The sequence below is a fragment of the Fistularia commersonii genome, chromosome 20 (assembly GCF_037954325.1).
Source record: "Fistularia commersonii isolate RoL2024-O1a breed Wild chromosome 20, RoL_Fcom_v1.0, whole genome shotgun sequence".
Lineage (NCBI taxonomy): Eukaryota > Metazoa > Chordata > Actinopteri > Syngnathiformes > Fistulariidae > Fistularia > Fistularia commersonii.
Genome location: NC_141303.1, coordinates 5,155,317 through 5,170,220, shown reverse-complemented (window position 1 = coordinate 5,170,220; position 14,904 = coordinate 5,155,317). Strand labels below are relative to the sequence as shown.

Genomic DNA, 14,904 nt, shown 5'->3' with positions numbered 1-14,904 from the left:
TCTGAGAGAGAAATAAACATAGTTAAATCAGAGTCTGCTCCCTTGGTAAACTCAAGACAAAAGAACAAAGTAGACACCAGATTGCATACAGACATAGCATTTGCCACCAGCAGATGATCGTTGGACTTGACTGAATGTTTGGGTTAGTTGCGTTTTCTTGGACTCGAATCTTGGGATATATGAGTGTGGTAGAGAAATCCATCCTGCAGTCCAGGAGTTGAGATAGGTGCTTCCAGAGTGTGTATATCGAACCTTGACATACATCCTGAACAGAAATAAAACCCTGTGCCTCAAGTGATTTGGCTGAAATTAACAAACAAGTGGCAATCGCCAATTTACAATGGCACACCAAGATTTAGACCAATTATACAGACGGGGGAGGCTGATTTTCACACAAAGGAAACTCTTAAAGGCGAGGGGTGGATAGTTAAAACCTGATTTTAGGTAACACACTTCCTAAAGACTCTTCTACCTTCTATTGGCATGGGTGTTACTGTGCATATTTGTTTTGAAATAGTTGAAGATAAAATGCAACAGAATACAAACACAAAACCCACAAAAACATATAAGAAAGGTAAAAGGGATGATAAAGATTACAAAAAAAAAGAGGACTCAAAATGTCTGGTTATATTTTAATATGATCATACAGGGATAGAGGTCAACCAAAAATGATATAATGTGAACAAAAAATTGAAGTAACAAAAAGTTCAATAAAAACAGACAGAAAAGCACTGTTTTTAAACATTTTTACTGTATATCAGTCTGTAGCAAATAGTCATTACATACCCTGAAAAAGGGAGGAAGAAAGCTTTGAACGGACACTGACCACTCAATATCTTGGCTGGAGAGCAGGGGGGTTGTTAATGCTGAATTCTCTCTAAGCTGTGAGTGGTGCCCCAGAGATGAGGCTGCTCTGCATTATATGCATGAGGTTGAGCATTTATAGTGTCTACAAGACAATCAGTCACTGTTTTTGGGTGCATAGAGGCATAGTGAGGGTTCAAATGTTTACAAGTATTTTGTTTACCTACCTGTCAATGCAAACTCTTAAGAACAGAAAACGTGCCAGACAAAAGATCTGCAATGTTTTTGGGGACCTCTGAGATATGGGTCATTGCAGCAGATGAGACAGCAGAAACCAGGAAAAGTGCAGTGGGGACTCATAGATAATGAAGGTTTTTGTGCAACTGTATGAACAGGAAGGCAGTTTGTGTGTATTTCAGAATTGCAAAAACACTCCCTTAACAATGTGGTTTCAGAGAGTAGATCTGGTTCCTCTTCTCTCGGGGGCTAGACTAACTACTTGTTCAATATTTCCTATCATTTACTTCCTCTATGAAATGACCCTTTGCTAACAACACAATACTTTACTTTTGGAAACACACCTTAATTATCCTCCCCGCAAAGATGATTCGAATTCCATAACTCAGTGTCATCTGAATGCCACTTGGTAAGGACAAATAAGAAAAAACTGTGTTGTAAAAATTAAAGCCCCAGATTAAAAAAAACATTTTCTTTTACAAAATGGCTCTTAAGTATTCTTTGTTCCACAGACAGAAGTCCCATTGGGGCTTTGGATAACTTAGAATTGGTTTAAAATCCTCCACAATTTCACTATGGGATTAGGGGCGCTGGAAAGGGATGAGTCGTAGGGTAGCGAGAATTTTCTGCTGGTGTGAATTGAACACATACAAAACATACGCCAATCAAACCCACACCCACAAATGTCAACTCTCACACGAATAAGTGCATGCATATTCACTCTCATTCACACACGGAGAGGAGAGACAGCAGTCGGCACTGTGCAATGCATGTTGCACTTACAACTTTCTCATCTCAAAGTATGTCTTTTGAGGAAGGTCAAAGTGTATGTCCTGACACCTCACCTCAACCTCTGACCACCCTCACTGGTTGATATGTGACCTGTGAAGCTCTCTGCCTTCTTTACAGGCAGATGTAATGGAGTTGTGCGGTAGCTAGCTCAACAGAGGAATTGGGGGAGTTGTCCGTTGGAAACATTACAGCAACTGTCCTTGTTAGAGAAGTTAAATTAAGCAATTAAAAGTTTGTTTTCCTAATGTTGAGAAACAGAAAGTTGAATCTTTAGGCTAAAGCTTTCCACGAGCACTACTTCAGCTAAGATTCACTGAACTCTTAAATGAGAAAAATGCTATGACTATCATAAAAAGAATCCAACATTTAGCATAGCCTTTGTGTTCTGTGTCAGCTGGTCTGTCAGCGTTTTGTACGGTGAATTTCCAGCCTTTTTCTGACAAATTGAATGCAAAGAGCATAGCAAGAGAAAAGGGCAAGAGGAAAACATACATACAGAAGAGCTGCTATATCCCCCTATGCACCACCCTCCCCCAACAACACCCTATCCTTGTCCATGGAGACATTATACAGGTTTGTGAGAGACAAACAGCAGGCAGATGTCATCCAGTCAGTAGATGGCTGGTCTGCGGTGCCTGTCTGGACACCTCGTGGGGATTTGATGTGCTCCAGCTTAAGGTAGAGGTGGGTTTCAGAGGAAACTCAAGGACCTGGCACGGCTGTGGCCATGCAGCGAGATGGGGGGAGGAGGGTCAGTTGGAGGAGGAGAACAAACAGCCGTTACAGCTCCCAGTGGATGGCGGTTGTATCCCGCTGGGCAATGACCGGTTTTCCAGGCCTCTGGGTCTGGACCAGGTTTTGGATGAGGACCTGAAACTGTCCGTCATCACCTCCACCGTGTTGTTTAGGGCAATCAGAAGACATTTTTTTCCCTCACTTTTGTTTTCTCTTTTGTCTTGGTGGCTTGTGTAGGTTTTTCTTGACTTGCTTTAGGTTGATGTTATTTTATTTGCCCATTCTGATTTTGTAGTTATCGTAGGATTCTCCGATTGTTGTTCAAGAGAAATGTCACCTGATCCATCAGTGACTATCAACTGTCCATGTTACTGCAGTTTTCTATGGAAAAAAAAACAAAAGAAAAGATACAATGTTGTAAATACAGAAAATTGAACACAACCAGCAGAGGATCAACTAAAATTTTGCAGTCTTTTTCCATGGTAAAAATGTATTAAAAAAATTGTATATTTAGAGTTTTGGGCCATTGTTTATTTTAGACATTATCAATATGACTAGATCTTACAGTGACCGAGCATCCACCTGATACATCCAATTAGTTTCATGATTTATCCCTAGTAAAAAAAGAAAAACACCTTGTGAATCTGTAGATACGATTTGAATGAAGCTCATTTCTTTTAAAACATTTTCATTGCCAGCGAAAAATTGCTTTCTTAGTGGCGAGGTCCAAAGTTGACTCATCAAAACTTTAAATTCGACTTCAAAAAATTGCAGGAGCAATTCGTTTAGAGTGGCTGTGTGACAATTACCATTGAGTCCATCCACCTCTTGTGAATCGAGGAAGGGGGCAGGACCCCAGACACGCACTGTGCCATCATCTGAGGCAGACGCCATGAGTCCTGGGATAGCTGGGTTCCAGCTCACACAGTTAACGGTGCGCGTGTGGCCTGTTAGCTCTGCAATGGGCAGTTCACCACGTCGGTGCCAGATGTACACTTTATGGTCTGGCGGAATGGAGCAAAAAAAGAGGTCAACGTAAAAACATTCACAAAAGATAAATCCCAATAAGTAAGGGCCTCTCTTTTGCAAAATTAACTAATCTTTCTCAAGGTCACATTATGGACAGTTTCACACATTCCATAATTTATGCACTGACCGAAAGGGGATCAAATTACTCATTCTGCCTAAAATAACACACAAAACAAAAAGCAGACTTTCACTGCAATGACTTTGTAGGTTTCTTTTTACTTAACACAAAACAGTGGAGGCATTTAAAGAGCTCTGGCCTTTTATAGTGAGAGAGATTCAATATAAGCAAAGGCATTTTGAGTACTGCAGTGTGTTTTAATCAGTACAAGAGCTTCAATTTATTGTTCAATATTGCTCTATAGCACTCATTAGCTCTACCTTCGCTGCCGCTGGCAATGAAGTCTTCATTGTGCCCTCCAAAACAGGAGTGGATGGTGTAGAAGCCCTGGGTCACACCTTGATACTTTCTGACCAGCACCCGGTCTTGGAGGTCCCACAAGTGCACTCCCTGGCACATCATGCAAGACAAGGCGTATTAATAATTTCCATTTTAAGGATCAGAAAAGTGCAAATTTATCTTGCTCTTTCAGAGGTGGGTAGCAAAAAGCCTCACCTGAGTTGCAACATTTAACAAAGCTAATCTTCCATTCTTTGAAACAGTAAAAGACATGATAGGGTGGTCCTCTTGAACTCTGTGGAAAAAAGAAAACAGCAAAATACAACTAATGTGTTTCTGTATATAGTGCATAGTACTGAGTTTGACAAAAAAATGTATATTCAACAGTAAATAAGTAAATAATCCTAGATTTATAAAAATTTAAGTGAGGCTTTTGCTCAAATTTCTGTGCAGTTTACATTTTGCACCAGCAGATGTGAACTTCACCTAGACAGTATTGGCAATTAGACAACTACCATTTTTCACCTTAGTTTACAAAAAATAGTTAAGGCAGCTGGAAGACAGACACATACATGTTTCTGTCTGTAAGGTCCTCAAAGTTGTATCCCCGAATGCGCTGGTGGGTGTCTGATGCCAGCACTGTCCTGCCATCACTCAGGCACCACAGGCATTGCACTCTCACGCCCTCCCAGGAATCCAACAAGTTACCGTCCAGATCCTGACACCACAAGAGAGCAGTTATGATTCTCAGTGGACATCCCTTTCTATTTTATAACTATGACATGTATCTAAAACTAAAAAAAAAAAAAAAATGAAGTTCGTTCACAGGTGCAGAATTCTAAGCTAACTAATGCTAAGATGCTTTCAAAACTGGACAAAATGGGTTTCCTCTTTTGGTGCATATATGAGAAAACCATATTTAGAAGGATTTTTTTCCCTTCTACATAGTTTTCCTCAAGTAGGGTTAAATGAAAAAAAGAAATTATAATAAAATAAAAATTATCCATTGACATACACATTGATAGAACTGTCCTCGTTGTCCACCAGTGACGAAACGTTTGCCATCGGGGTTCCAGGCAACACTGGTCAGACTGTCTTCATGTGACTGGGACATTTTAGTCCGCAGCTCCCCTGTCTGGTCATCAAGAGGAGTGACAGAGACAGAATATAAAAGAGGGCAGAAATGGGGGAAGGGAGACAACAAGGAAAAAAAAAAAAAACACACACATTGAGTAAGAACGGGGGAGGGGCATGACTGTTAGGAGAGAGGTCACTGAGTACACAGCCTACAGAACATCAATAGTTAGGTTAAAGGCAAGTCTTCCTCACAGGGGAACACTTGTTTACTGTATTTCAAACAGCCATCTTGAGTCTTTGACAACAAAGATAAGACACTTTCTGGCCAGTTTCACTGTCATGTTCAGTGACTGGCATGTCACAGTGCTGCTAGACGGGGAAACTGTTTTTACAGCAGGTAGTTCTGTACAAGCAATGTGTATTTATACTTGTTCAAATTACACTATCAGCCATACTCAAATAAAATGCTTTATCCCCAAACACACACACACACACACACACACACACACACACACACACACACACACACACACACACACACACACACACACACACACACACACACACACACACACACACACACACACACACACACACACACACACACACACACACACAATTCCTTACAACACACAGGCAACCACATGGTTTTATATATGTGTATTGCTACCTATAAATGTGGCATTATAACACTATAAAATTTAATTCTGTGCTACAGTCATTACTATTTTGACGAAAATGGTTAGACAAGCTAGACGGCTACCATTTTCATTTCATTTCGCAGATCCCTTTGCGATCCCTCCAATTCAATCTGATTTTGAGTGTCTTTTCCCGGTTGAGCTATTCACAGCCAGTTATCTCAGAAAGGGTAGGTTGAATACAACATCTGTCCTACAGCTACTCACTTAAAATGATGAACAAAAAAAAAAAAAACACACTTAAAGCTTCTCTCTGGGAAAGCACATTTCTGCTGGAAGCAGTAGAATTCATTCTGTCAGTCTTTCCTTTGCTCTGATTTTGTCGCTCTAACAAAGAGCTGGTGACGCCAGATTAAAAGCCGGACGATTCGCATTACAGAACTTGGAAAATTGATACCTGAACATTCCAGAGCCAGAGCTCAGAACAGTCGTCAGGTCCACAGGCAATCAGGTAGGTGTCATCCGGACTCCAGGCTAAGTAGGAGACTCCATACGCATGTCCCTCTAAAGTTCTAAGAAGCTTCAGCTGGTGAGTCTCCTTCACAAGCCCAAGATGCAGATTGACAGTGACACATGTTTATTAATACACACTGTACTGCATAATTACTTGTATTCATAGATTGAACAGATACAAACTGGTAGGTAAGAAGTTCAAGAACAAGCTTGCAGACTACTCTAAAAGGACTACATAAACTACTCCAATTGAAATGGTAGCTAATATGTTTTTTATCTTATTCTTTAGTTACAGAGCTTTATACTCGTAAGTCTGTCTGAAAATATAAACAACTGCGGGACAGGCAACTGCTTGTAATGACAGCTGTTTGTCAAAGGTTGAAAAATCAGTAGACAAATAGATGGCTCTCTTAAAATAGTTCAACTAAAAGTACACGATGTGTTAACAGAAGAACTTGACAGACAGTTACATTTTTGCTGGAGAAGAAAATCTGAGTGATGGTAAAAGCTAAGGCTGGCTTTAAGAAGGAATTTGAATAACACAGCACAAGTATTTAAAAACAACTCGACATGTCTAAATTGAGCCATAAATGCCAAGATAAGATAGCCTACATAAGAACATGTTGCAACATTCTCATGGGGTATATTTACAAACTTGCATTAAGGCTTCTTCTGCACTTACCGGGTCTACTTGCCAAATTATGACGGTGGTGTCTTTGGAGCCGGTGGCTAATTTGGTGCCATCGTTTGAGAATTTGCAGAACCACACCTCATTACAGTGCTCTGTCAGAATTTGTTGGGTGTAACAAGGGAACTGCTTCCTGTGGAAAAGAAGGAGAGCAAGGATTTGAATGTGACTAAATTTCAACAGAATGTGTTTAAGGTTACTTTCATGCCTTAAAGAAACAACATCAGGACTGTTAACTCTCCAAAACTAAAAACATTTGCTTCGACATTTGATCATGTTGTGAAAGAAGGTTAACTGACATATCAATGACAAACGCTGTAGCATGATCACTTATAGCCGAGCCGACTCAGTCTAAAGGGGCCTGAAAAATAGCAGTACAGAGCACTACAGACCTGCTACAGACGTGATCGAGCAGCAGAGAGACCGAGTCAAGGTTATTGTCAAGCTTTGTGTTATGATAGAGGCAGCGGTCCCTCTGTAGCTCTACTGCTTGTCGCAGAAGAGTCTGCAGCCGCCGAGGGGGCAGCATCACAGAGGGTGGCAGGTATGCTGCAAGGAAAGATAAAAAGGAGTTCAGAAGTTAATCCTGTATATGGATTATATGTACTGTAGTATTGTCATCAGAGAATAGTTGTATAACCTCTACAGAGTTAAGTTTATATACCCTTGCCCTCACTTTGTAATTTGTCCAGCAGTCGGCATCGGGAAGCAGTGCCTTTGCCCTCCCACTCTGCCTTGGCCCTAAGATCTTCAGCATGGCTGCACATTAGGTACCTGTAAATGGACATAAGTGCAAAGCTTGAGCTAAATCCTGAGAGAACACCATAACACACAACATTGATCTCTAAAATACAAGTTGTTAAGCAGGGGCAAGGAAAAAAATGACAGCATGTTTGATTAAATAAATACATATATCAAGGGGGTCGATTATCCTTCTTAGATTATTTAACTGTGTATTACATATCCTACTAACAGTTCATCCAATGGCTGAATGAAAACCTCTGATTACTTAAAATGCTGCCTGAGGTTGACTTTAAATAAGGTAAATCAGTGCTCTTAATAGAACTATTAAGTCATTGGCCAAAAGAAATGCACTGATATCCTCGAGGGTAAACTTTAAGATACATCCTCCTGATTGACAAAAGTCAAGGTAGGACTTATCAACAAAAACTAAATGTGCTTTCAATAAAGATGGTGTAAAATACATGCATCTAACATGCCAGTACAAGTTCAGCTCAAAGCTCTTCAGGACACCATCTAATATAGCTGGTCAAAATCTCAATGATATCTTTATAGATTAGACCCACATTTGGGATTTGGTGAATTTCTTTGTTGTGAGGTAATATTTCACTAAAGTTAGTTCCACGAAAGACTTTATGAAATTCTAATGAAAAATATTCTGTGTAGTCCAGACTTTCCTCTAGTGAATCATTGGTTTCTACTACTGCAGCAGGTTCCAGCAAGAAAGACCCAGCTTCAGAAACCAGACTGTGAGATCCTAATTCTGTCTGCAGCAGCATGTGGCTGTGTAACTTGCAGTGGGTTGTGCTGTTTCAGGTTATCGTCCAAGCTATTAGTCAACTGAAATAATAATAATCAAAAATAGGCACATGCTGTCCCTAATTAAAAATGCATGTGCCATGCTGACAGCACCCATTGGGGAAAAAAAAGGCCAGAGAGTAGTAGTAAAGTATTGTCAAAATACTGACGAAATAAAAAGAGAAAAAAAAAATGTAAACATCATTAAAGAGGGTTAAGGAAAATTAGTTAGTGGCCTTTTCTTAGATGCTGTAAAAAAATATTAGAATGAATAAAATTTAGGGTGGGAAGAAAAGAGCAATTTCCAAAAGCTATGATTTCGAACAAGCCTTCTCAGAGATCCTCAAGCTGTAGACAAGTATTCGTATGGACAGACAGAGTACTGCTAATGAAAAAGATGCAATATTGGGCATATGACAGTACCCGCTGAGAACGTGGATGCGATCTGTGTTGTACTTGAGTGGTGTCAGCTCGCCCCGGAGCACCTGGAGAGCCTCAAGAACCTTTCCATCCTCCAGATACTCCAAGTACTTCTGCTGCAGAAGCAAGAACTTCATGCGCTACAGAGAAAAAAAAATAGACAGAGACTATGAGCATGGGTAAAATATTTTAATTCAAAGTAGGAAAGGTATAAACAAAGCTTAAAAATAACCATAAGATATCAACAGTTAAGAATAGCTGGTTGGCTTGACAGCCGGACAACATAAAGTGGGTACAGCTGTATGTTCAAAGGGTCACAAGTACGTTTCATTGTCATGAAAAGGATATGTCATCAAAATGGTTCGTCATTTATCACAAGGCTTTGTATTCTTGTTATTGGAATACTAGATACTAGAGTGTAAAACTAAATACTAGAGTTTGATGTATATCATATGAACAAAAAGGTAAAATCTAAACATCAACAGACAAAAATGTAAACAGACACTGACACCCTGAAGAAATGGACCTGCGATATTCAGTCGGTAAACTGCCGACAACAGCAGCAAAAACATAGTTAACCTGCCACAACAAAACACAAGACCTAAAATGGCTACCCACATTTTAGATACAGATAAAAATCTACAGCCAAAACAATTTTCCTTGTAATACAGCTGGTAGTAGCAGCAAGACAGACCTCAGACCAAGAGAAGCAGGCACGGGGGACCATTTTAGTACATCTTATCCTCTAAATAGCATTGCTAGCAAGGGCTAATTACCCGGAGTAGAGTGCAAACTCTAGACGCACATTATAAAATGCACTATTCAAATCTTAAGGCCACATCGTTTTTGCTGTGTAGTTTATGTATATATAGTTTATATATCTATGTATATTAATATATACATATATATCCTTCTGTATTGTCTGATGTGGATTAAAACAAAAACAAAAAAAGGGTGATACTGGGAGATATGGGGAAAAAAAATTATTTATGTTTTAATTTTTTGTTTCTACACAAACTACTCCATTTGATTCTATTTTGCGCCAGTTAATCTATTAATACATTGTGTACACTGATTTTGAACATTTTAGAATATTGGGGTATAGCTGTGGTTACAATTTCATATCAATCATACCAGATTATATTTGAAGGACAATTGAATACATAATTAGTGCATCATCAGATTAAGTTGGCTAGTAATTCAAGAACATTCAGCTCAAAAAAATATACATTCATTTACAATGCTAATGAGTAATCTGGAACATTTCACCTTTCATCATTTCACACGTCCTAGCAGACCTGTATTATAACAGTACCAGTCTAGAACATCCAGTTGTGCCTCCTCCCTGACTAGCTTTCATTCATTCTAGTTCAGGTTTGAGCAAAGGGAGCTTACCACAATAGCATTGGGTGAATGCATCAGTGCTCTCAGCTCATTGAGATCATTCTCAGCCTGATCCAAAACAAAGAGAGCGTGATGGAGGGGAGAGAAAGAGAGAAATGGTTAGTGCAGCAGTTTTCACGCTTGCACAGGAAAAATAACTAATCACATGAGCCTTGAAAATATCTTATAGTCACTTTCTTGGTTAATGTTAGTAAATTAATAAATTAATGGAGGTGCAATAGGTATGCAGGGTTCTGTAAAATATTTCACAACAATTCCTATTCTGCTAATCTTCATACCAAAAAGAAAACAATTGGCTTACAAGGGGACTTGTTGCATCCAAAAGATTAAACATTGGTTGCTAATTTTCCATTTACAGTTATTACCACATGGTCATTATGGCACATGACTAGTCACAAAAGCTGCAAACTTGAACTATGGTCACCTTGCAAACGTTTAGGTTACTATGTGCTGAGAATAAATAATGTAATTGAGATAATGTAAAATCCTGTAATGTGTTTATATGTGGGAAAAAAAAATCCATTAATGCTTCCTCATGGTTGCATGGAATAGTAATTGAGCAGCGGATTATTAAAACGGAGCAGGCTCCCTGCTTATCAAATGCCAATTTCAATCCGGTAACCATAGTAACCCAAGACTGACCTTGTCCCACTCCCCTTCCATGACATGGTTGCGGAACTTGGTAGCTGAGGGATGTTCCAGTCTGCAGCCTGATTCCTGCATCAGCAGGTCCACTGTCTGACTGCAGCAAGAAATGGAAAGAGAAAGGTACGGAAAAAGGAACAGATGCAACATAGTTAGGCAGGCGTAAGGACAAAAGGTTGATTAAAGAAACAAGAGGGCTCTGGGTTAACAACATTGAAGAACTTAAGATTGACCTACAAGTTTAACTCTCCCCTGTCAGATCATACTCAAATAACAGATCAACCCGTAGTTTGATGAAACTAGTTTCATTTCATTGATATAATGCAACTTCTGATCAAGATTCACAGCCATATCTGGCATTTATTCATGTCAGACCATGCTCAGACAAAGGCAACTTTGCATCCAAGACCGTAGATCGAATCCATCTGGAGCAGTTGTGTCATCGGCGCATCATATGTGGCGAACAGGAGGTTCTCCAACATCAATCAAGCTTCGGCGGCTGTTTGTATCACCCTATCAGCCACGAACCATAACCATCTGTCTGTGTGCCGCGTCTCCATGGGCAGGTCTGCTTGGTTGTTTGTGATAAAGAAAATGGGTTGAGGATTGGGGGGGCTAAGCTGGCACCTTGAGAATGATGACATCATTCCCAGGTATCAATGAAGTGGCGCAGCAGCTGTGTGTTGTGCCTCTCTTTCTGCTACAAGGACTTGCACTTGCATTTCCTCTGCCGAAACGCAGGGGCTCTTATTTTCATACCAGGCAACACCATGTATGCTCTCACCCACCCTCTCAGCAAACACTAATGTTAGGACTGTCTTTTTCAGGACTCTGTAATGGCAGCGGAATACATATGAGAGATCAGCGTGTACCCCACAGTTCAATTGCAGCTTACTAGTGAGAACAAGAGGGCTAGACATACTTTTCTTAATACCGCCATGCTATAATTAGATTCAAACACGGCGTTTCCATCTAAAACAACTGGTTGAAAACGCATTCCTCGGCCGCTAGAAACCAACCCATTCCCTTTGGTTTTGAACCCAATGTCGCCCTCGGTAGAGACCGATGGCTTTACCTAAAACGTAGACGGACCAATGCACCTTGCCACCCGAGTGTGCACACACCGATCTGATATTTATAAATAAACGAAGAGGGGGTCTTCTGGGTGGAAAAGTTAATACGTTGTTTTGGACACATACATTTGGGACTGAGGAGTTGATCGTAATGACAGTTCGAGACGAAGGCTCGTTTCGCTTAAATAAGCAGGACATTTTGTCTACCCATGTTCATTTTGACACCGTGGTCGATCTATGCCTCCCACACTGCCTTAGCAAACACCATATTACCCCCCCAAGACAACCCAGTTTGAGACTGAAGAAAACCGTAATCGGGTCCAAAATCTACAATGACAGCACGTTAAACGCAAAATCGCCACCTATCTAAACAATCGCAACTGTTTGGACAGTTAACTGGCCGAATAAACCAGAGCTATTTTCATGTCATTGTTGTTAAGCTTTCCCAAAATACAAGTCCGTGCAAACATGGACCGTACGCTCTGAATAAACGTTAGATGATGTAATGCCTTTCATTCAGTACGATATGTATTAAATCGTAAATTAAAACACCGTGTCTTTCCTTGCGTGAGAACCGCAGTGGCACCCACGACCGGTATGTTTAGCAGTGGAAAGTTTAAAAAGTGTGTCTTGTGACTGTGCGGAAGGTTTTTAATGTCGCGAAACAACACCTCCAGCGCAGGCTAGTGCTATTAGCTGTGTAAGCTAACTGTTATTGTGCAAGATGGACCCCTTCTTTCTAGCAACCGCCGAGCTCACGGGCTAACTAACGTTAACCCATCCCCCCATGTTTGTGTCTGTCAAGCACACTAATAACTCCTGTGCCAGCCGCTATTTCGCAGCTTAAGAAAAAACAAAATGTTCATTTGGGTTCCCTTCATTTGTTCTACGCTGTCGTCGGACGGTTTTGTTGATTTATCCCCGAATGACACATTGCATAAACTTACTTTAGCCCTAGTCCGTGGAGATGTTGCCCTATTAATCGAATGACATCTTCCTCCGCCTGAGTAAGTCGTTTCTTCTTTTTCAGCGAGCCGACGTCCGAGCTCGAAGCCGCGGAAGCGGTGGAAGTCCCGGAGCCAGGTCCGCCCGAAGAGCCGTTACTGGTACCGACGTTATTCCCGTTGTCTGTGCTGGAGAGAAGCCCATTGGAGTGAGTTCCACCGGCCGACGACGACTCCCCGTTTTGTGCGCTGTTTAAGCAGGAAAGCTCCGACGACTCTTGTCCCTGTCCTGCTCCGTTTGCCTGCATGCTGTTGCTGAGGTTGTTGACGACACTTCGGTTAAAGAGGATAGCAGAGGTGGCTTGGGAATGTGTCGGGAGTCCTAAGACAACTCCGGGTAGGCCTGTTACGACTGCTGAAGCCCCGGGCTCTCCTGCTCCCTCCGCCGCCGAGGCTCGGTGCTTCTTCCGCGGGGGCGGCGACGCTCCACCGGTGTCCGAGTCGGAGGAGGAGGAAGCGGAGGCCAGAGTTTCCTCACCGAGAGCGGCCGTGGTTAGAAGCCGGCGGAGCTCCGGGTGGGAAATGAACGTTCGGCTTCCAGATTTGAGGCTTCGTTTGTCGGGCTCAGAGCGGACTGTCACTGTGGACGCTCTGCCAGTTTGCCCGTTTTTGTTGTTGTTTCTCTCAAAACAGCTGCAGCTCTAATGGAGTCCTGACGCCCTGACGTAAGCGGAAATTCCTACACTACCATGCTTCCGGGTGAAATTTCAATCCATGGGTGGTGCAAAATAATACAGCATAATAATCAAATATTATTATTAATGCTCACATTTAATGTCAGTTGAACATATCCCGAGACTTGACATTTATCAACAGTTCATTTACAAATAAACTTTAATTTGGTAAACCTCACACCAAGTCTTTCCAAGTGTCTGAACGCTTGTTACCTTATTTGAAAATGCATCAGAGCCAGATGTCAAAGATCAGTAGCAAAACACGTGAAAAGCAAAGATCAGAGGTGTAAAAAATTGACTGTTTTTTAATATGATTTTTTTAAACGTTTTTTTTTTGTTATGTATCTGGCTTCACTGTGGATAGCAAAATAATATTTTTATTGTGCAGAGACACACGTTTCCAGAATGAACATAACAATAAACACTTTGAATCTGTATTTACCACCACTCCTTATTTAGGATGCAGATTAAGTATATCTTGTAATTTATTAACAGAAGATGGATACATTTTTGTCTACCCCTTGCTGTTTGTGTGGTGGCACTACATTGTTTTAATGAAATGTCATTTAGCAAGAAAACCAGCTTCCAAAGGCAAATCAAGGACTTTTAATTATGTTCAGATGATCCAGTTAATAAGAGGAAACATGTAAAAAAAATGGTAAGTTGCAAACCAGAAAGCAACCTCTATGTAATCAAAATGTTGTAAGTTATCTTTAATCATTTCAAATTACCAATCAGATATTAAATTAATGCAAAAAAACAGTGTCTTGGAGCCCACACTATTGCATCTGTTCAACAGCACAGGTATTTACATACGTGATGGCAAATTACCTGGTATATCACAGTGTACATCCTGTATATCAAAACTGTCCTTGTCATCCCCCTCCCAAATACCCAACAGTTTGTATTCATAATATGATCACAGCAAACACTGTGTTACACAGCTCCCCATTCAATGAACCTCCCCATGTGACATCACATAATCTATATTCACGGCCCCTGTAACCCTGCAGCCCCCCATCAACTGCGAGAGACACGTGGCTATAGGTGGACTTTTCTAGATTTATGATAAGGATGGAGGGAAAACAAACAAACAAATTGAATTGGTTTCTAAGCATTTATGAGCGCAGATTCAGGGAGTATTACTAACATACAGGATTCTCAGTAATGAAAGAACATACACATTGGCAAAAGATAGATTATAGAAATGGAGTGGCTCTGGAATGGGGTGATAC

General features: G+C 40.8%; 1 protein-coding gene across 1 annotated transcript; it reads right to left on the bottom strand.

The window, feature by feature from the left end:
• Positions 1–618: 618 nt before the first annotated feature.
• On the bottom strand, positions 619–13,626 carry LOC147222675 (WD repeat-containing protein 26). Its single transcript, XM_086166639.1, has 14 exons — positions 12,939–13,626; positions 10,916–11,015; positions 10,265–10,321; positions 8,873–9,009; positions 7,587–7,684; positions 7,303–7,459; positions 6,905–7,043; positions 6,167–6,307; positions 5,010–5,129; positions 4,567–4,712; positions 4,211–4,289; positions 3,976–4,105; positions 3,378–3,572; positions 619–2,949 (listed from the first exon to the last, which is right to left on the bottom strand). Exons 1-14 carry the CDS (start codon positions 13,241–13,243, stop codon positions 2,924–2,926), a joined length of 1,830 nt encoding a protein of 609 aa, XP_086022765.1. The 5' UTR covers positions 13,244–13,626; the 3' UTR covers positions 619–2,923.
• Positions 13,627–14,904: the final 1,278 nt, after the last annotated feature.